Here is a 23,421-nt window from a genome sequence, read left to right as displayed (position 1 = left end):
CCACAAAGTTAATGTTTACGGACCTCTTAGTTGTCCCACGGTGCGGATGTTTGACTTACGTCTTTACATTACAGCCATATCTCTGCCTGTGTCAGTCATCCAGCTATTTATTTTCCTTAACAGTTTGCATGTAATTTGCCCCCAGTAATCTGTCACTGCGCTCTTCAGGACTAAAGGTGCCCATACCCCTATACCAAAACTGGCTGAAACCACATGCCACCAGCCGGTATAGCCAATAGTATATGGGTGACAAATGATGTCGCCAACAGTTATTCCAAATGTATGGGCACCTTCACACAATATAAAATAAAACCTTTAAAGGGAATGTGTCGCAAAGAAAAAAAAAAATTGAAAGTGTTAAAACTGAATTTGTTTTTTTTTTTTTTTTGTTAATTTATATGTGTTTTTCATTTTTTTTTTTTCATGTAAGGAAATATGAAAAATTAACAATCTAATTTTCCATATTTCCCAGTGATGGCCACCAGGGGGAGCTCCACTAGGAAACTGCTGGTAAAAGCAGCCTGAAAGACTGATGCTGAAAAAAGAGGCAGTCCCTGCTCAACTGCTGTGACATCAGCACCTCCCTCCTCTTTTCACAGGGAAACAAAGAGGGGAAAGGTGCTATTATCTGTACTGCTGGGCAGCACCATTTTGTTGTTGTCTGCACAGCAGTACAGATACAAGCGTGTCCCTAGCCTTTCTAAATAAACCTCAGCTGCTGCAGAACCTTCTAATACACCTCAACCTGCTGCAAAACCACATACAGCTCGCCTGCCCACACTCACCTCCCGTACTTCTCATTGCCCATCCCCCGAATGCACATAGTATTGTTGTTACACTCACAGCTCATGCCTGTACACTTGGGATCAACAAATGTGCAGCAGTAGCGAAACCCTTCGCTATGCTTGTCTGTCAGCCGGTTGCATTAGAGCTCCGCTCCAGGTGTCTAGCAAATCTGGTTACAGCTCTGGGGAGCTTCTCCCAGGACTGTATCCAGCTTTTCCAAACACCTGGAGCGGAGCTCTAATGCAGCCGGCTGACGGCCGAGCATAGCGAAGGGTTTCGCTACTGCTGCACATTTGCTGATCCTTAATCTACACTCATACAGGCAGCTCGTACATGCACTCTCATACAGGCAGCACGTACATGCACTCTTATACAGACATCTCATACAGGCATCTCATTCATGCTTTCTCATACAGGCAGCACGTACATGCACTCTCATACAGGCATCTTATTCATGCACTCTCATACAGGCAGCTCGTACATGCACTCTCATACAGGCAGCACGTACATGCACTCTTATACAGACATCTCATACAGGCATCTCATTCATGCTTTCTCATACAGGCAGCACGTACATGCACTCTCATACAGGCAGCTCGTACATGCACTCTCATACAGGCAGCTCGTACATGCACTCTCATACAGGCAGCACGTACATGCACTCTTATACAGACATCTCATACAGGCATCTCATTCATGCTTTCTCATACAGGCAGCACGTACATGCACTCTCATACAGGCATCTCATTCATGCACTCTCATACAGGCAGCACGTACATGCACTCTCATACAGGCAGCTCATTCATGCACTCTCATACAGGCAGCTCATTCATGCACTCTCATACAGGCAACTCGCACATGCACTCTCATACAGGCAGCTCGTACATGCACTCTCATACAGGCAGCTCGTTCATGCACTCTCATACAGGCAGCTCGTACATGCACTCTCATACAGGCAGCTCGTACATGCACTCTCATACAGGCAGCTCGTACATGCACTCTCATACAGGCAGCTCGTACATGCACTCTCACACAGGCAGCTTATTCATGCACTCTCATACAGGCATCTCGTTCATGCACTCTCATACAGGCAGCACATACATGCACTCTCATACAGGCAGCACTTACATGCATTTTCATTCATGCACTCTCATACAGGCAGCTCATTCATGCACTCTCATACAGGCAGCTCGTACATGCACTCTCATACAGGCAGCTTATTCATGCACTCTCATACAGGCATCTCGTTCATGCACTCTCATACAGGCAGCACGTACATGCACTCTCATACAGGCAGCACTTACATGCACTCTCATACAGGCAGCTCGTACATGCACTCTCATACAGGCAGCTCGTTCATGCACTCTCATACAGGCAGCTGGGCAAAAGGGAGAAGCTGGGGTGACAGGAGGGAAGAGGCTGGGGTGACAGGAGGGAAGAAGCTGGGGTAAAGGGGAAGAGGCTAGGGTGACAGGAGGAAGAGGCTAGGGTGACAGGGGGAAAGGCTGGGGTGACAGGAGGGAGAGGCTGGAGGAGGCTGGGGTGACAGGGGGGAGAGGCTGGGATGACAGGGGGAAGAAGCTGGAGGAGGCTGGGGTGACAGGGGGGAGAGGCTGGAGGAGGCTGGGGTGACAGGAGGGAGAAGCTGGAGGAGGCTGGGGTGACAGGGGGGAGAGACTGGGGTGTTAGGAGGAAGAAGCTGGAGGAGGCTGGGGTGACAGGGGGGAGAGGCTGGAGGGGGCTGGGGTGACAGGGGGAGAGGCTGGAGGAGGCTGGGGTGACAGGGAGGAGAGGCTGGGGTGACAGGAGGGAGAGGCTGATATGGCAGGGAGGAGGGAGGCTGGGGTGACTGGGGGGGAGAGGCTGGGGTGACAGGGGGCAGAGAGGCTGGGGTGACGGGGGGGGAGCTGATGTGGCAGAAGGAGCAACTGGGGGGGTGTGCGGGGAACAGCGGGGGGCACAGGGAGAAGGCACGGTAGAGGCAGGCTGGTCCCCCCCAGAACAGTTACAGGAGGTGGTGGGGGTGAGAGGAGGGGAAGGGTAGAGAGGAGGAGGGGGGTGATAGAAGGAGATGGGGGTGAGAGGAGAAGATGATGGGGGTGACAGAGGAGGTGAGGGGATGATGGGGGTGATAGAGGAGGTGAGGGGATGATGGGGGTGATAGAGGAGGTGAGGGGATGATGGGGGTGACAGAGGAGGTGAGGGGATGATGGGGTGATAGAGGAGTTGAGGGGATGATGGGGTGATAGAGGAGGTGAGGGGATGATGGGGGTGATAGAGGAGGTGAGGGGATGATGGGGTGACAGAGGAGGGGATGATGGGGGTGATAGAGGAGGTGAGGGGATGATGGGGGTGACAGAGGAGGTGAGGGGGTGATAGAGGAGGTGAGGGGATGATGGGGGTGATAGAGGAGGTGAGGGGATGATGGGGGTGATAGAGGAGGTGAGGGGATGATGGGGGTGATAGAGGAGGTGAGGGGATGATGGGGGTGATAGAGGAGGTGAGGGGATGATGGGGGTGATAGAGGAGGTGAGGGGATGATGGGGGTGATAGAGGAGGTGAGGGGATGATGGGGGTGACAGAGGAGGTGAGGGGATGATGGGGGTGACAGAGGAGGTGAGGGGGTGATAGAGGAGGTGAGGGGATGATGGGGGTGATAGAGGAGGTGAGGGGATGATGGGGGTGATAGAGGAGGTGAGGGGATGATGGGGGTGATAGAGGAGGTGAGGGGATGATGGGGGTGATAGAGGAGGTGAGGGGATGATGGGGGTGATAGAGGAGGTGAGGGGATGATGGGGGTGACAGAGGAGGGGAGGGGGTGATAGAGGAGGTGAGGGGATGATGGGGGTGATAGAGGAGGTGAGGGGATGATGGGGTGACAGAGGAGGTGAGGGGATGATGGGGGTGATAGAGGAGGTGAGGGGATGATGGGGGTGATAGAGGAGGTGAGGGGATGATGGGGGTGATAGAGGAGGTGAGGGGATGATGGGGGTGATAGAGGAGGTGAGGGGATGATGGGGGTGATAGAGGAGGTGAGGGGATGATGGGGGTGACAGAGGAGGGGAGGGGGTGATAGAGGAGGTGAGGGGATGATGGGGGTGATAGAGGAGGTGAGGGGATGATGGGGTGACAGAGGAGGTGAGGGGATGATGGGGGTGATAGAGGAGGTGAGGGGATGATGGGGGTGACAGAGGAGGGGAGGGGGTGATAGAGGAGGTGAGGGGATGATGGGGGTGATAGAGGAGGTGAGGGGATGATGGGGGTGATAGAGGAGGTGAGGGGATGATGGGGTGACAGAGGAGGGGATGATGGGGGTGATAGAGGAGGTGAGGGGATGATGGGGTGACAGAGGAGGGGATGATGGGGGTGATAGAGGAGGTGAGGGGATGATGGGGGTGATAGAGGAGGTGAGGGGATGATGGGGTGACAGAGGAGGGGATGATGGAGGTGATAGAGGAGGTGAGGGGATGATGGGGGTGATAGAGGAGGTGAGGGGATGATGGGGTGACAGAGGAGGGGATGATGGGGGTGATAGAGGAGGTGAGGGGATGATGGGGGTGATAGAGGAGGTGAGGGGATGATGGGGTGACAGAGGAGGGGATGATGGAGGTGAAGGGATGATGGGGGTGACAGAGGAGGTGAGGGGATGATTGGGGTGACAGAGGAGGTGAGGGGATGATGGGGGTGATAGAGGAGGTGAGGGGATGATGGGGGCAGAGGAGGTGAGGGGATGATGAGGGTGATAGAGGAGGTGAGGGGATGATGGGGGTCACAGAGGAGGTGAGGGGATGATGAGGGTGATAGAGGAGGTGAGGGGATGATGGGGGTCACAGAGGAGGTGAGGGGGTGATAGAGGAGGTGAGGGGATGATGGGGGTGATAGAGGAGGTGAGGGGATGATGGGGTGACAGAGGAGGGGATGATGGGGGTGATAGAGGAGGTGAGGGGATGATGGGGGGGATAGAGGAGGTGAGAGGATGATGGGGTGACAGAGGAGGGGATGATGGGGGTGATAGAGGAGGTGAGGGGATGATGGGGGTGATAGAGGAGGTGAGGGGATGATGGGGGTGACAGAGGAGGTGAGGGGATGATGGGGGTGACAGAGGAGGTGAGGGGATGATGGGGTGATAGAGGAGGTGAGGGGATGATGGGGTGATAGAGGAGGTGAGGGGATGATGGGGGTGACAGAGGAGGTGAGGGGATGATGGGGGTGATAGAGGAGGGGATGATGGGGCAGAGGAGGTGAGGGGATGATGGGGGCAGAGGAGGTGAGGGGATGATGGGGGTGATAGAGGAGGGGTTGATGGGGGCAGAGGAGGTGAGGGGATGATGGGGGTGATAGAGGAGGGGATGATGGGGCAGAGGAGGTGAGGGCTGCACACAGTTCTCCTGTACACTCACTGTACGGTCTCTCTCTCCTCCCCGGTTCTCATGCTGGGACCTCAAGAAAATGGCGCCACCACCCTGCCCCATGTACTGCAGTTGTGTACTGCGCATGTCTATGCACATGCGCAGTACACAGTGACGGAGCCTCCAGTGAAGTGAACCAGACGGACTCCGTCGGTTCACTTCAATGATGTGGAGGTGCCGTATAGTGTCTGTGTGTGTGTGTGTGTGTCGTGAAATGACGTCACACACAGACACTATAAACATGGCAGCCCCCTGTGCAGCAATACATTTTAGAAAAAAATAATGAAACCCTACATAAAAAAAAAAAAACATCCAACAGACTTATTTATACTTATTACTTTTCATTAAAAAATTATCAAAAATGTGACACTGTTCCTTTAAGGAAAAGCTTAATAAGGTTAATTCTTAAAGGATTTTCTAAAGGCCACCTGTCACTTTTATGCTGCCTGAACTGTCAGCTTGTGTTTGCCCCACCAGCTTTGATTAATACCCAGACAAGGAGAGATCTATCAGTTATAGCTGGTAGGTACCCCCTCCCTACAATGATTGTGGTTCAAGCAGCATGAAATTAGTTTCACAATCCCTTAAAGATAAATCCTATTGGGCTTTCAGTTCTTACCATTCCTTTAATAGTAGCAGAAACAGACTGTGTGTACAACCTATGCCTTTATTATCGCAATAAATGTTATTCTGGCTCTTCATTTGGAAAAGCTGATGATGTAACGTGTCCATCTTGTTTCCTCAGTTGGATCAGATTGATGTCAAATTTGCATCAGATGCAGATGATAAAATTAAGGAAGAATGTTGCCCTGGAAAGCCATTTTCTGTATTTAGAACAGAGGTAAGTGGAATGGTGATCTATCTAATGTTTCCTAAATGCAATGTAAGAAATGTCAACTATGTCTTCCCAGCGTTATGTGCAGTCATCGTTTTGGACCTGATCACTTTACCAACACAGAATACTGTTTTGTGCATTCATGTGCTGGTTTGGGTCAGACTAAGGAGAACATGGCACCTTGGTGACCATGTAGGTTCAGAGAGTGATGGCACACGATCAGGATGGTGGATCACTTCAGTCTGTTATCTGTTTTGCTCTGCCAGTGGAGGTCCAGGCAATCAGCCCACTAGTGATCCCTTGCAGATAGCTCAGATGGGAATAGCAGTAGATCTTAAAGGGTCGCTTCAGTCTCCATCAATATCTGACCGACAGTGCAGACACCCAGCACCCCTGCTGATCAGCTGTTTGGCTTAGCATCCAAGGCTGTATCTTTTGTGAATGGGGTTGGAAGCAGACAGCTCTGTTCAATGTGAATAGACTGTCAGGTTACTGCAGCTAAGCTCCTGTTCACTTCAATACAGCCGCTACACAGTGTGTCAAGCTGTCTGCTTCCAGCCCTGTTCATTGTGTTAATCTGGCCACAGTGACTGTGCCAAACAGCTGATCAGCAGGGGTGCCTATCACATATTGATGGTTTTTAGGATAGGCCACCAATTTGTGAACCCCTTTACTTTTAAGTACTTTAGGTTTAATAAACCAGAATATGATGCTTGATTGAAGGATTTTTATTCTATTGAAGAATATATGGAACCACATTCAGTAAACTGTTATCATCTGCTTAAAATGCATTCAAATATTTCACTATGGTACTGAGACATCCTGCACCAGCCACATGTTACTTCATGTTAAAATTTATTAGTCCTCAATAAAAACTTGCCCGTACATTGTAATTGCTTTTGTTATGCTTATAGGTGATTATATTTCACTTCTTTTTCCTAGCCTGGGGTGCCTGTTTTCCTGGTCAATCCACAGCCATCAAACGGTCACTTCTCCACAAAGATTGAGATCCGGCAAGGAGACAGCAGAGATTCAGTAATAAGACGCTTAATGAAGACTGATCGTGGGATCAAAGGTAACTTACAGACTGGAAGAGGGCACTCTAGTGATGAGTGGGGAGGGATGTTCTTCACAGGTCTCTGAGGATCTGAGCCAATGACTGTCAGTAAGGACAATTATAATGAGCAATTATTGCGGTCTGAGAGGAATACAGTTTTAGGATCCTTATTGCAAAGGCTGAAGCCGTCGTCCTCTTTCAATAACCATCTTGTTACTAATGACCAAACACCCAAGAGAGCTCTGCAAAACTGTGTCATTGGAAATATGAGCCCTGTAATTTGCAAAGATAATACAGAATCTGTTTAACTTTCAGCAGAAGAGTAAAATTTCTGCAATAATTTTATTTTTTAGTTTTCTATGTTTAAAGTGAATGTACCATCGAGTAAATTCGCTTTAAAGGGAATCTGTCTCGTCTCTACCAGGTAGAGCTGCAGATAGCTGTGGCACTTCAGCTTCTGAGGAAAATGCAATATTAGAACTTTGCAAATGGCCATCAGCAAAGACAGAAGGATCACCTGTTTTATCTCCCTACCCTACCTACCTGCCTGCGCCTGTACCTGGTATGGACCTGACAGATTCCCTTTAAGTATAACCCATGTATAGAATGGCGCTGTCGTGGGGAAGCCGATGCCGCTGTCCTTTTTTTGAACCGAGACCCAGTTCCCGTGTACAGCGCAGTTCTTTTCACGGGTTCCCGGGCCAGGGGTGAAGCACTGGAGGGGGGCCGGCCTGCCCCCAGTGGAAAGAAACCCCCGCCCCTCTATGACTCGGCTCCATTGATCCTAATAGAGCCGCATCATAGAGGTGAGGGGTTTTTATTTCAAATCAACTGGTTTCGGAAAGTTATATAGATTTGTAATTTACTTCTATTTACAAATGTTAAGTCTTCCAGTACTTATTAGCTGCTGTATGTCCTGCAGGAAATGTTTTCTTTTCAGTCTGGGAAGGTGCTCTCTACTGATATCTCAGGTCAAGACAGGAACTGTCCAGAGCAGGAAAGGCTTTGGTAAGTTCTCGGCCAGATAGGTCAGCAGAGAGCACTGTGTCAGAAAACATTTCCTGCAGGGCATACAGCAGTTGATAAGTATGGAAAGACTTAAGATTTTTAAATAGATTACAAATCTATATAACTTTCTGAAATCAGTTGATTTGAAATAAAAAGATTTTCGCTGATAAACCCCTTTTAAACAGTTGCTCTGTTTGTTTAATATCTGGTCTTTATTTAGACTGTTTATCTTCCACTCTGTCTGTAGTCTTCTAGAGATATATTGAAGGTGTATAAAGGGTAGCATATATTTGAAGACTGTCTGTGTTAGAAATAAAGTGTGTTGTGAAGGCGGTCATGGCCTGGAATTGTGTCTTGGATACATTTCTTACACCTTCTATAAATGCCTTTGTATTAATAATGTTGCAACATTTATTCTTTACAGATGTTACAAAGGTAAAACTGATGCGATATGATGACCCAGTTTTTGGACCTCGACGAGTTCCAGTTCTTGGAAAAGAAGATTCTGGTAAATCTGTGATCTCTCAGCAAGCCGCCTTCCACATTGACCTTAATGAGAGGAAAGTACATATTGCTGACAATGGCCTGAAGATAGACATTGGCAATACATTGGTGTATATGGTGGATTAAATAAACGGCATTAAGAACCTGTGAACCACAGCTACTGGATGAAAGCCTGATCATGGACGTGTAGACGTCTGTTCACATGTACTTGTTTCTCACACACAATCATAGTATGAATGGTTGTACAGTTGCTAAGACCACTTCTCGTAGTTGTAAGGCTGTACTACATGGTCACAGTCCAGCTGTCAAATCAGGCATGTAGTATACAATAAATCTACCCCAAAGCATTGTGGGATTTACGTGTCCTTGGGCACCTTGGGCATCACCCATGTAGCTTCAGCCTTACAGACACTATTTGTTTCCATAAAAGACAGGCCGGTCACAGGTAGTGTTTCTGCTTGTACCGCAATTTCTGGATATTTTAAAGCCATTTGCAGATCTTTTTTTCCATCATATGTATTGGACTGTGTTTGTCCTCAGATATTTAAAATAAAACCAGTTCTTCTATTACACTGTTTGTTTTATCTTTTCCCAATTTGCCACAGCATACAGTACATACACTTATTCCCATACTGGCTTGAGTTCTCCTAGATATTAAGGTAAGAAGGGTTCAGCTCCTGTGTATCTTATTTAGCGAAACGTCTCCAAGACATCCTGCCTTTATCTAGAGCAGATTTCCTCTGACATACTTTGTATACTGCCGTCTTCCTTGAGGGGAATATCCCATAAAAGAAAATATGTATTATGGAAAATAATGTATTACAAGAGCAATGTTACACATCAGTCTCCATTCCGAAAGACTTTGCACTATTGTGCAGTAGAAACAGATTCTCAATTCATCTTTCCTTTCAGTGCAACATATAAAGAATGATTGTGAAAATCCACATTTATGGGACCTAACTGAGGGCCAATTTATATCCAGTGTCCTTTGCAGCAGCCTCACGTGTTGTCACTCTTCCTGACAGTAAGTGGGAGATATGGAAACTGACAAACACAGCCCTGGTTTATTTTTGTTGTGATCGCAAAAAGTGTCAACCACCTGTGTCTCCCCATGTAAACATCAGCCACATTACATGTGTTCTGGTATGATTTAGTTATATATTATCTTAGTATGTTCAAGCTACTGCTGAGAAAACCACATTGCATGGGAAAAAAATTAACTGTTGCTTTAACAAACTCTAAATACAGTGGTGCCTTGGATTACGAGCATAATTTGTTCCAGGACTGTGCTTGTAATCCAAATCGCTCTTAAACCAAAGCAAATTTTCCCATAAGTAATCATTGAAATGTAGACAATTGGTTCCACACTCCAAAAATAATGATTTTTTTTATTCTGAATAACTTGTAGAACAGATTAAAGAAATATTTAGAAACAGCTGAATATAAAGAAATATTTAGAAACAGCTGAATATGTGATATTATAAGTTACTGTACAGTATAGCATTCAGCATGTGGAGTATAATGCATAGTAAGTGCATAAACCTGAAAAAAAACTGCAGCAGTTTGTAGATACAGGATGGAACTGCAGATACCCAAAATGCAGTACTGTAGTACAACAGGCTGGAATAGAGAAGCAGGGCTGCTGTTAGAGGTCTGTGTGGTCACATGACAGCAATGGGGAAGGGGTGTGTGTTCAGCATGGACCAATCAGGAACTGAGAATCACAGAGCTGTGCAGGAGGACAGTGACAGAGACTTTTCTATACAGCAGTGTGAATGGCTGAGTGTAAGTGATGGCACATTATAGCAGCAGAGTGTATAGAGTGTGAGTGCAGGCACATTATAGCAGGAATGGAGAGGATGGAAAACACAAGGGCTGACAAACACTGCAGGGAGCATGAGGGAATGAGCAGGGCATATGTGGACACAGTTTACCAGCACTCTTTGTCCAGGGAGAGAGGGGTTACAGCTATGAAGAGATTATTTCCACAGTCCTGTCCCCTGATGTAAGCCCCAGCCTGAAGTGGATCTGCTATGATTTGGAAGGTGATGAAGACTTCGTGGATCAGAGTACAGTGCTGTAGACCCCGCTATGCAGACCATGCCCCTCCCCCACTCCCCCTCCCACCCAGTATAGAGAACTCTTAAAGTAAGTTACAATTTTGAAAATTTGTTTGCAAAACGCTCTTAATTAGAGATGAGCGAACCTCGAGCATGCTCGAGTCGATCCGAACCCGAACTTTCGGCATTTGATTAGCTGTGGCTGCTGAACTTGGATAAAGCCCTAAGGCTATGTGGAAAACATGGATATAGTCATTGGCTGTATCCATGTTTTCCAGTCATCCTTAGGGCTTTATCCAAGTTCAGCAGCCCCCGTTAATCAAATGCCGAACATTCGGGTTCGGATGGACTCGAACTCGAACCTGGTTCGCTCATCTCTACTCTTAATCCAAGTTACTCTTAAAACAAGGTACCACTATATATCAATAGCTTGATAGTGTATCTTATCAAGGGCTGCTTCTGCAATGAGGGGTAATGAGTATTCTGCCTCAAGCAGCAGATTTTGCTGTCCAGGAGAGGGTGGCATAAACTTCCCTGCTGCTGCCATTTTTGCCGCTGCCGCTCACCTCTATCTCTGCTGTCCTGCCGCCGACGCTCACCGCCGTCCCACCAGGCCAGGTCGGTGATGTCACCCGGCAGCTCTCATCACTAGGGTTGATTGAACCTCAGGAAATCCTAGGTTCGATCGAACCTCGTGGGGAGTTCTATTACGTAGGCTGAATCATGGAATTCCAGGCAGTATCCGGGCACTCTTCTCCTTCCTCATGGACCGGGAAGGCTTCAGCAATCAAATGGGGCAGGTTGTGAATGTTCGAGTTTGATCGAACCTAGGATTTCCTGAGGTGCGATCGACTCTACTCATCACCCGCCTCTGCTCATCGCTTTGTTGAGCACCCAGGGTGGGTGGAGGTCGCGCCCGGGGGGAGGAGGGGGTAGGTGATCAGTCAGGCAGTTACTTTGTTGGCTGGTTGGGCGTCTGAGGTTCTGTGAGGGCGGCAGCCTGAGGTTTGCCTTAGGCGGCAGAAAACCTAGAATCAGCCCCGATCTTATCAGCAAAAAATGCCTCTTTTTGGTCTACAAAAACGAATCACTGCCCAATGGGAGAAGCTAAAACTTTAATTTTACTTATTAAAAATGTACACATATATCCAGGAGGCATACACACGGAAAACCCTATGGATGGAGGTCCCTGTGCCTAGTCGTGTGGGTGGGGGGAGGCTAAGAACACTAGGAACAGGCTGGTGGGGATTAGGTGAGGGGGGCTACCAGGGGTGGACATGCCTATTATGCCCTAGCCTGGGCCCCTCAACTATCCTCCCTCTCCTAGAAAGTGTTGACATCCTACTAAGGACAACCCCTCACTGGATCCTATCCCTATATTTCTCCTTTATACATCCTTGTCAATGAGGGGGGCTTACTATCTTACCTGTTCTTGCTATGATCACTGGTGACCCCTATAATCAAGTGTCCTAACAGTGTACAACAACGATGAAGTAATCGTCAGAATGGCTGGAGTTGATCAATCATAGTAAGTCGGGTAGGAGAAATATTCATCGTCATTAGACCTAGATAATGCAACGTGTTTCCTACTCCCAAGTTCATCAGGGCACCAGATATTATGACGTTTGAGTGATATAAGTGATAGACCAGGTGATGTGGTTATAAGGCCTGAGCCTCTATGCAACTAGCTCCAAGCATGCCCTTTTTATGTCCAAACTCTAACTGACAAGGTAACCTGACAGGAGGAACAAGATGCCGCTGACATATTGTGTACAATAGTGATGGTAGTCTAAGCTTTGTTATCGGGCAAATATCATGAAGGGAAGCTCTCTTGTGCAATGTAACATTATAATAATACCACCAGTGCACCTGCATACATCCGTGTGTCTTCATCCGCGGCACTCTAGCCGTCCAGTTACTGCGCCTGCACCCTTGATTTGTATCGGGACGCGTGCACAATAGCAGTGTGGAATGGTCTCCTACTGTGATTATGTGATTGTCGCTGGAAACCAGAGGTTTTATCACTAGGTAAGTGGATTCCCTAATATGTATGTAAGTACTGGGTATGAACCTGATGTATGTTCTATGAATGGTATTGATTGAGTTACTGTCTTATTGGTCCATTCCCCCAGATGATGCCAACCGCAGGAAAGTCATTAAAGAGGTACAGACCAGACGCTTTAGAATCTGGTTGATGCCTTGATAAATCGGTTAGTAATGCTGTAGGATAAATATGGACACACATTTTAAGTACAAGGTAGACATATGATGTAATTGGGGGTGTGGGTGAGGTATGTTATTTGGCTAATGGGACAGCCATGATTGTACGTTTATCACTGTTGTGTGTAGATAATGTTACATTTTGATAGTATACCAGCAAATAACTCAATATGCAAGCTGGAGGTACTGGATGTAAAGAATTGGAGTAGGGGCCAATTGCTGGCTCTGAGGATAGTGAGGGACAAGGGACCGCATAGTCCAGATCAGGATAGTTTATACTAACTATAAGGCGAGGGGGAGGGTGACTAGTAAGTATAAGAATTATACATGACAATTAAAGGAGAGAGTCTCATTGATCCCATAAGGGGATCAACATCTTTAAAAAAGATTGAAGCTCTTTCTGAAGCATGTTCTTATTACAGTCACCCTTTTGTATCAAAGGCTGTACAACTTCCAAGGCCGAAAATGAGGTCTGGAGGTCTCCATTGTGGCTTTCCATGTTTCTAGCCAGAGGTCTATTGCGCTGATGTTCAATGTCATTGACATGTTCCCATAGATCCTCCTGGATATATTGTGCAGCATTTTTTTGCCAATGTGTGGTTTGGCATTGTTATAAATGATGATGGTATCACATTTTGTCATAGAAGATACTTTTGATAGTAGATAGACTGTTAGCTTACAGAGGGATCAATTTACATGCCATTCAATCCAGTCTAAAAAAATTTATTTGGGGGTGGGGGGGAATAAATGTAGGAAGAGAGCCATAGTCTGACAAGACTACAGGAGTTAAAAGTAAGTTTTACATCTTCCACCAAGGGCTTGATTTATAGCTTACACAGCTCAGTACTTATCTATAATGTCCCCAATGGTGGCTGTTGCTGCTGCTTGCATGGATGATCTACAGGGATGTAGAAGAGCAGGATCTATTCTGTGCACTGTTCACATGAGATGTCAAAACAGCTAGTCTACAGCCATTAGCTCTCAGGGACAACTGAAAATCAGAAATGGTGCCTGCTATATACAACTAATGTCAAGAAATAGTGTTACTCCTTATGTAGCCATATATGCTTTATCCTGAAAATTTACCTGAAATTACAGGTACCTTCTGAAATTTAGAGCATTTATTACTAAAAGGGTAAAACTTAAGTTTTATTTCTGCTTATTAAAACAATATCCATTAGTCACAGTGCTTCAAGCATCAACACAAAATCTACATGCACATAGTTGCCAACATTTGAACTTTTCTTCTAGGGACACTTAGGCTTTCACAATGAGAGGTGTGGCTTATTGTGGCTGTGGGGACATGGTCTATTGTGGGTGTGTTTTGCTGGGGTGCATCTTGTCATTAGTTGATTTTCTTCCCAGAATTTTACCTATATTGTCATTGCATGGACCTTTCAGTTAGGACCATACACATGAGTACAAGATGACAGGAAAGCTGGGTGACCGCCATCATACTGAGTAAAAGATGCGGGGAAAGCTGGGTGTCCTCCAATGTACTTACTACTTTACAAGATGCCGGAAAAGCTGGATGACCTCCACTACTTTACAATATGCTAGGAAAGCTAAGTGACCTCCATTATGCAAGGTGCTGGGATAGCTGGGTGACCTCCAACTGACAGTGATAGAGTTAACATCCTTTCTGCTGTACAGCCCCTCTCTCCTCCTCAGGCCCTGTGCACTCTGTCAGTGAGTTAATATTCCATCTACGGTCGGCACTGGAGTCTTGTCAGGATGGTGACTGGGGGCTTACCGGGACATACCCAGGATATTAGTTTGCCGGGACTGTCCCTTCAAAACTGGGACTGTTGGCAGCTATGCATCCATTTGTAGCAGACCGGAGTGAGGAGAAATCAGGACTGAGAATCACTGATTATATAAATAAAATCCTTGTCACAGGCTTAGTGGATGCCAGAGAGGTAAAAGAGAGGGACTGCACTGTTAAGGGTGTAGATGGTGAACCTTGTAGTTTCCCCTGGGGCTCTCTTTATTACTGCAGAGTAAAACAGACAACAAGAAGTCGAGTTCTGGAGTTGCAACAGTGACTTTGTTGAAATTTGTGGTACATAACATATACAATATTAATTTGCAGAGTACCTTCCACGATGGCCGTCAGCCAGAGCTGGGTCACTTGTGCTAGTACGGAGATTTGTGTTGAAAAATAAAGTTGCCCTTTAGTACTGGTTGTGAACCACAAACTCAATGGAATGAGAGAATTCCTGTCGCAACTGCCTTTTATGTGGAGGTGATTAGCATAGCTCCACCCACTTTCTAGATGTTTCTCCTAGCTCATGTAATACACTGAGGAGGCAATTGGTGGTGCTGTTACCTAACTCCCTGATGGTGGTGTGTGTAAGTGGAAATGGTATCCCATCTTTACCTCAGCTCATCTCTATATTACACAAAATTAAAAGGAACACAAACATATACAGATAAAAATACAGGCATCCTTCTCTGCCCAACCCTAGGGAAACCCACTTCAGCATGCTGCACACTCCATCTATAACATGAGGAAGATAGACCGTTTCTTACCATCCTAGATGCTGTGGTCATATGGGTGTCTAGAGAGGGATACAGATGATGAGTGGTGTATCTCTTACAGAAGAAGTCTCATCTACTTAGTATCTCTTAGCCTGTTCACTTAGTATCCAATGAAGTCGGAATCGGTGGTTGGATAAGATTGCCCCTTCGTATCATATGGCTGCAGAAGGAACTGGAACATACAGGGACCCACACAATGCCCTATTGCTATAACAATTTAACTCACTCTCTAAAAGATCGACCCACCACTTTATCCCTTACTAGACAACCTATACTTTGAATCAGAATGGGGCGTGCGCACAAACTTTGTGACAGTTGTGCTTTAAGCAATCCAGCTTATTTTCCTCTATTGCTGGTTGAGAACCAAGTCCTGCCACTGGCTTCACACCTGAGCTTTATACGTTATACATATAGTATTAAGAACAATCTGTACTATTGCATGGTAGCATTACTAAATAACAGCAAATGAAAAAGGTGGAAAAACATGGCTTATTTCTGGGGGGAAGAAATTTGCTCTGCAAAGCTGGTGTAAAGAATATTGCAAAAGTTTTTTTTTTTTTTTTTTTGCCTTGCAAACTGGCAATTTTGGGAAAATTCCCCCATAGACATCACTACACCATTTACACACTGCATGTTTTCTACTGCAGCTCACACACTATTTTTTGCTTTACACTGAATTCTATGGGAAAACACCTGACAGTTCACATGTAGTGAAACTATCAGTAGGTTGGAAGCATCTCCCTATAGCGCACTGGACTCTGAAGATAAGGGCTACGTTTCTTACCTTCACCCTCTGCGCCATTACCGTGATATCAGCAGTTTATCTTCTATGCTAATGAGCATTTTGGTGCACTGGGCGCAGGACAACCAACCAAACTAATAGTTTCCCTTTAAAATCTGTCATCAGGGCTGCTGGTGAATCAGAGGTGAATTCCACTCTACCAGCAGAAGTTCAGATCTCCATGGCTGCAAACATCCACAAGACCATAATGTAGTGTGGCCCCTATTCTGATCCAATGGGTGTTGTGTGCATTACAGTTCCATGTGTGTTTGTAGCTACAGAGACCTGAACTTCGGCTAGTAGATTCTATGTCTGGTAACCATTGGGGCTAGCCTTAGGCTTCTGGTGTCCTGGCTACGGAGGCCGGTGGGGAAGGGAGGGAGGTAAGGTCGGCGTGTGGCCACAAGCTCTGCCCCCTCCCCTCTCTCCCCTGCCGCTCTTACAGGCTTCAGTGGCAGGAGACAGAGGGGAGAGGGCAGAGCTAGGGACTTCAGCTTATGAGACCATTATGATCCCATTAGCCGAAGTACAAAAACATCCTGGGCATTGCTTAAAACATGAAAAACATCTGAAAAAAACACCAAGAAATAGGTCAGCATAACACATAAATTTGTGGCTCATTTTTCTTGTAAAACAAGTATATTTTTCTGCCAAAATTTACTGTGTGTATATGGCCATAAGGTGGCAATGCTATTAGCTGAAGAAGGTTTTCTGAATATTTTTTTTTTATTATTTAATTTAGTTTTTTTTTTTTCAGATTTAAAAGTCAGGACCAAAATAACGTCATTCTTCTTTTCTCTCCTCCTCCAGTATAGCATATTGAGAACAAGCCAGATATAGCAATAGGGAGGCTTATGGTTTACAATGCTGCCCCATGTGCTACAGGTCTCCAGTTTAGGATGTGTACATGGCCGCTTGTTGTTTTCCTTCCCTGGCAGACATCACTGCGATTATTGAATCTATTACATAAGCTAATTGTTTAACAGCCTCTTCTCCTCTTGTTTTTATTCACTATCCACAAAAGGTAAAAGATTTCAGGTTGTCACATTTCGCATTTAACCCCGGGATAGAAAATTAAAAAGGCAAGAAACCAGATTTTGATGCTTTGGATGACATGCAGAAAATGGTAATTACACGAACCCCTCCGGTATTAGGGGGGAGTATCGGTGAGTAAATAGTTAGCTGTCAGTGTGATGCAGGAGCATGCTGTTCTTCATTTCCTGCAATTCGAAGAGAAAATATGGTAGAATAGTATAGCAGACAATGGTGATGCAGAGACTCAGGTTCTGTTATTTACATTTGAGATTCAGCTTTCTCATATAGGAGAATTGCATTATCAGCAATATAAAGGTATTGCCTAATAACATATGATAACTCTATGCCAGCTTGCGGATTTATCACAAAGATCTTTGAGATCATTTTATCCAGAACACAAGTTCTGGATAAAGCAAAACGTGCAAAATATATAAGGTTCCCTTCAAACCTAGTGTTTTTGGCTTTGTTTCTAATATTGCCATATTGTAATCTGAATACTTATCAGCTGCTGAATGAGCTACAGTAAATGGTGTATTCTCTTCAGTCAGACACAGTGCTCTCTGCTGCCACCTCTGTCCATGTGAGGAACAGTCCAGAGCAGTAGCAAATCCCTATAGAAAACCTATTCTATATGCTAAATGCACACTGCTCTGTAAAATGTTGATAAGAGCTAAACTAATTCGACACGATATTGGAAATCACAGACCATTCCAGAGATGCCAGAGGTGACTTAATCACTAAATCTTACTCATAGCTATGAAGAAGCAATAGCATATGGTAATAATAGTATTCTATCGCTTAATAAAATATGGTCCCTTACAGACATAGTCAATATTTCCATGTCTAAATGTATTTACCTTTCACAAAAGAATGTATCCTTCTTGGTACCAACCGTTTTGTTTCCTGTTTAACATCCTTTTGTACTATCTAATAGATCTGTTTCTATGCAATGCAATCTGCAACACAATATTCTTTGTCATGTTTATATGTACATTGTTCTAAAAACATTTTTAAAAAATTGTAATAAAAGATTGAAACAGAAAACCTCTCCTCCTTTGAACAGTTCCTGTCAGGGACAGAGAGGGCAGCAGCAAGCATTTTGTCAGACTTATACCACTTCCTGCAAGGCATACAGCAGTTGATAAGTACTGGAAGACTGGAGACTTTTAAATACAAGTAATTTACAAACTTGCTGGTACCAGCTGATATATAAAAAAGAAATGTTTGTTATAGCTATAACTGCACTTGTAATTTATACCACACAGTGAATGTGGTAAAGCAAGTTAAAAAAAAAAAAGTGGAATTCCCCCCCCCCCCTTTCCAAGACCAAAAAATATATTTTTTCCTTTACATTACATGTACACAAAACATTGTCAGTACAAAGTACAGCTATTCTAAAAATAAACCCCCATTATGGCTACTTTGACAAACGATTAAAATGCTATGGCTGTCAGAATTCACTGATGATGATTGTTGTTTTACGCTTTGTTTTAGCACCAACTTTGCCCAGGCATACACCTATGAGAAATACATTTCCATAGACAAGTCCCTGATAGCTAAAAATAGGCTTAAATTCCTCCAGTATCTGCCCACTAAGAGGGAAAGGTATAGAAATAAAATGTAAACCAACAGTTTAAAGGGGTTGTCCGGCGATAAAAAATTATTCACAGAATAACACACATTACAAAGTTATACAACTTTGTAATGTATGTTATGTCTGTGAATGGCCCCCTTCCCCGTGTTTCCCCCCACCCACGCTAGACCCGGAAGTGTGGTGCATTATACTCACCGCATGTCGTGTCGTCCACGGTCTCCGATCCTCAGCAGTGACGTCTTCTTCGGGAGGCCGGCGGATCTTCCCGAGTGCCGGCCACCCTCTGCAGCGTCATCCGAAGCTCAGCCGCGATTGGCTGAGCATAACTGTGCTCAGCCAATCGCGGCTGAGCAGCTGATGACGTGGCCGCGTCACTTCCGGGTACACGGGTGGGGGTGGTGGGACACGGGGAAGGGGGCCATTCACAGACATAACATACATTACAAAGTTGTGTAACTTTGTAATGTGTGTTATTCTGTGAATAATTTTTTATCGCCGGACAACCCCTTTAACCCCTTAACGACATCGGGCGTAAATTTACGCCCTGATGCCGGTAAGGGAGTTCAGAGCGGGGCCGCGCGGCGACCCCGCTCTGAACCGCGGCGGTCCCGGGTGCCGCGTGTAGCCCGGGACCGTAGGTATTAGCGGGCACGGTCCGATCGCCGTGCCCGCTAATACAGTAATCAGATGCAGCTGTCAAACATGACAGCTGCATCCGATTACCGGATTCAGCCGTTCCCTGGTGTCTAGTGGAGGAGATCGCTCCTCCGGGATGTTATCCCGGAGGAGCGATCTCCGTTTCTGAAGCCGGCCGGGGACCGCTCCAAGATGGCGCCGTCCCCGGCTCGGCACTTGTTTACTTCTGGCTGCAGCAGCCGAAAGCAAACGAGTGCCGATCTCATGGATCCCTGCAGCATATCTATGCTGCAGAGATCTCTATGAGAGATCAAAGCACTTATACTAGAAGTCCCCCAGGGGGGCTTCTAGTATAAGTGTTAAAGTAAAAAAAAAAGTGTTGTTAATAGTAAAAAGCCCCCTCCCCTAATAAAAGTCTGAATCACCCCCCTTTTCCCAGGTTATAAACAAAAGTAATTAAATAAATAAATAAACAAACATGTTTGCTATCGCCACGTGTGTAATCGCCCAAACTATTAATTAATCACATTCCCGATCTCGCACGGTAAACGGCGTCAGCGCAAAAAAATCCCAAAATGCAAAATTGCGCATTTTTGGTCGCATCAAATCCCGAAAAATTGTAATAAAAAGCGATCAAAAAGTCGTATATGCGCAATCAAGGTACCGATAAAAAGATCACATCATGGCGCAAAAAATGACACCTCGCACAGCTCCATAGACCAAAGGATAAAAGCGCTATAAGCCTGGGAATGGAGCGATTTTAAGTGACGTATATTTGTTGACAATGGTTTAAATTTTTTACAGGCCATCAGATACAATATAAGTTATACATGTTACATATCGTTTTAATCGTAACGACTTGAGGAACATGCATAACAAGTCAGTTTTACCCCAGGGCGAATGGCGTAAAAACACATTTCCCCCAAATAAACAAAATGCTTTTTTTTTTTCAATTTCACCACACTTTGAATTTTTTTCTGGTTTCGCAGTGTACTTTATGCAAAAATTCAGCCTGTCATTGCAAAGTACAATTAGTGACGCAAAAAATAAGGGCTCATGTGGGTTTCTAGGGGGAAAAATGCAAGTGCTATGGCCTTTTAAGCACAAGAAGGAAAAAACTAAAACGCAAAAATCGAAATTGGCTCTGTCCTTAAAGGGTTAAAGGCAATCTCAGCACTCCGACCCGACCCAAGTTGCTGACAGTGTTATATATGTCACAACAACCTATTCACCATTGTAGCTGTAGTTTATCCGTGTAATCTTAGTGTGAGACCAAGTGTCAGAGAGGAGTTGTGGCTCTCCGGCTGTGCTGTGTCACGCCTCCTCCTTGGTTCCTCCTCCCTCCTCCTTTTGAATAATAATTCCATATTGGCCTCCTGTACCCGCGGCACTGATGATGCACGCATTCTGTGTTCTAAACTCATTTGAGTGCCGTAGACAGGTAGAGCCATGCATGTGCATTGACAGAAATAAGCTTCAGTGCTCTGCGCACATGCACAACTCTTTCTGGATACAGCACTTAAATAAATTTAGGATGCAGGACGCGCACGTCATCAGCAGCATGGGAAATGGAGGCTGATATGAAATTATTATTTCAAGGAGGAGGTGTGAAAGAGCACAGCACGGCCGGAGAGCAGCTACTCCTCTTTGACACTTAGTCACACTTAGATTTTACATTTTCTGCTACATGGACGGATAAGCTAGAGATACCATGTTGAATAGGGTGCTGTGACCTACAGTATATAACACTTTTAGAAACTCGGGCGGTGTCCGAGTGCTGACAGATTCCTTTTAAGGCTTTACAAATGGAATGACTCCAGGATTGATTTGATTTCACTTAAAGATTTGAGGGATTTGGTGCAGCCTATTTGGATCACAGTAACCACCGTCTCTAAATATTTACTTACTATGGAAAATCATGCAAAGCATTGTGGGGCCCAATTGTCTCCCTTTAAAGAGGTGCTCTGGTGAAAATCTTTTTATTTGAAATCAAGTGGTTTCAGAAAATCATATAGATTTGTAATTTACTTCTATTTAAAAAAGTCTTCCCATTCTTATCAGCTGCTGTATGTCCTGCAGGAAATTATGTTTCCTTTAAGAGCGGGTTCAGACTACGGAATTCGCATGGATAAAATCTAGCGGATTCCGTTGCCTGTACGCGCTCACAGCTGTGCACCTTTCCGCCGGCTCCATAGACACCATTCTATGGGCCGTCCGATTCCGCTATCTGCCGAAAGAATTGACGTGTCTATGGCACAGGCAGAGAGGCACGCGGCCGTGAGAGCGTACAGGCAACGGAATCCTAAGTCTGACACAGTGCTCTTTTCTGCCACCTCTGTCCGAGACAGGAACTGTCTAGAGCAGTAGCCAAATTCCATAGAAAGCCTCTCCTGCTCTGCACAGTTCCTGTCTCCAACAGAGGTGGCAGCAGAGAGCACTGTGTCAGACTGAAAATAAAACAACATGTTCTACAGGACATACAGCAGCTGATAAATATGGGAAGGCTTGTGATTTTTAAATAGAAGTAAATTACAAATCTGTATAACTTTCTGACACCAGTTGATTTGAAAGAAAAAGAAAAGGATATATTTCGAGCTAAACTATATCAAATTATTTTAAATATTAAATCCATTTTTTTTTAATTTTCCCAGTCCAATGCTATATAATTGCTATATAATTCCCATCATGCCTGGACGACCAAAACTTTAACACTGGTTTCATGCATGGAATCTTTTTTCTTGTCATAATCCCCTGTTTTCTGGCGCATATTTTGTCACACATTGCACCTAAAACAAAATTGTGACATTTCAGGAGACACATTGAAAAATTGGTGCATCTACACCAAAATGTATGTGCTGTGCACTGTTTTTCATTTTTAACTGCTTAATGGTTTCCACGATTACAAAATAGAGCATGTATGTGTTTAAAGTGAATGTACCATTAGGCCAGGGAGGAAGTGCTGGAGGCGGCCAACCCACCTCCAATGGGAGGAAACCCCCACCCCTCTATAATGTGGATCCATTAGAATCAGTAGAGGGGCGGGGTTTCCTCCCACTGGGGGTGGGTTGGCCCGCCTCTAGTACTTCAGCCATTTTTTGTATGCCCCAGCCAAGGCCATCTTGTGAGAAGACTTGTCAGGTCTGCTTTGTGCCTAGTTTTATGAGGTGTCACACTTACATGCAGATTATTCATATTTTTTATAGTGCACACATGTCATGCCCCACTTTTTAACATGGTGTGTTTAAAAACTTCATGAAGTTCATTCCCCAGGAAATTGCAGTGTGGGGCCATCACAATGTATTGTACAATTCCCTGTTATTTCTCCATGAAATATATTCATTAATTGACACCTGAGTGGAACCAATTGGGGTTCACCTCTCTGACCAGTGCTCACACTGGGCAATGCAGGAATTTACTCCAACTGTAATAATGGTCTTTTCACAGGATTGGCTATTAAGTAGCTTATTGGCAGGGCGTCAACCCACAGCACCCATGCCGATCAGCTATTTGGAAGAGCCATGGAGCCAGAAGCAAACAATATCCAGTGGTTCCTCAAGTTACAATATAAATTGGTTCCCGCACGACCATTGTATAATTAAAATATTGTATCTTGAGACTGAAACTCTAAGAAAAATGAGTAATTGATTTTGAAGCCCCCAAAATGTCATCCCAAAAAGAAAAAAAAAAAAGGAAGATTTAAAGCAAAATAGGCATTTAGCTAATGTGGTATCCCACCACAGGTGTTTCGTGTCTGACACCTGTTGCAAAAGCCTTAAACATCTTTATCACCACCTTACTTTGGAGTATATGAGTTTCCCCACCAGATGTCAGCATAGCAGTACAGGACATGTAGTATCACATTTTACTATAGAGAGGAGATACTAGACACACACAGCAGTACAGGACATGTAGTATCACATTTTACTATAGAGAGGAGATACTAGACATGCAGTGT

At 45.2% G+C, this 23,421-nt stretch overlaps 1 protein-coding gene across 1 annotated transcript in view; it reads left to right on the top strand.

Annotated features, from left to right (window-relative positions):
• LARS1 (leucyl-tRNA synthetase 1) overlaps positions 1 to 9,169 on the top strand; it is a 35,211-nt gene extending 26,042 nt beyond the window's left edge. The window contains exons 30-32 of the mRNA XM_069954814.1: positions 5,941 to 6,036; positions 6,973 to 7,105; positions 8,520 to 9,169. Of these exons, the coding sequence (XP_069810915.1) occupies positions 5,941 to 6,036; positions 6,973 to 7,105; positions 8,520 to 8,725 (435 nt within the window). The 3' untranslated portion in view covers positions 8,726 to 9,169. The remainder of the gene's footprint in view (positions 1 to 5,940; positions 6,037 to 6,972; positions 7,106 to 8,519) is intronic.
• The last annotated feature ends 14,252 nt before the right edge of the window (positions 9,170 to 23,421 follow it).

This window comes from Dendropsophus ebraccatus, chromosome 1 (genome assembly GCF_027789765.1).
Source record: "Dendropsophus ebraccatus isolate aDenEbr1 chromosome 1, aDenEbr1.pat, whole genome shotgun sequence".
Lineage (NCBI taxonomy): Eukaryota > Metazoa > Chordata > Amphibia > Anura > Hylidae > Dendropsophus > Dendropsophus ebraccatus.
Note: the sequence above shows the minus strand (reverse complement) of the source record. Positions and strands in the feature narration are given on the sequence as shown.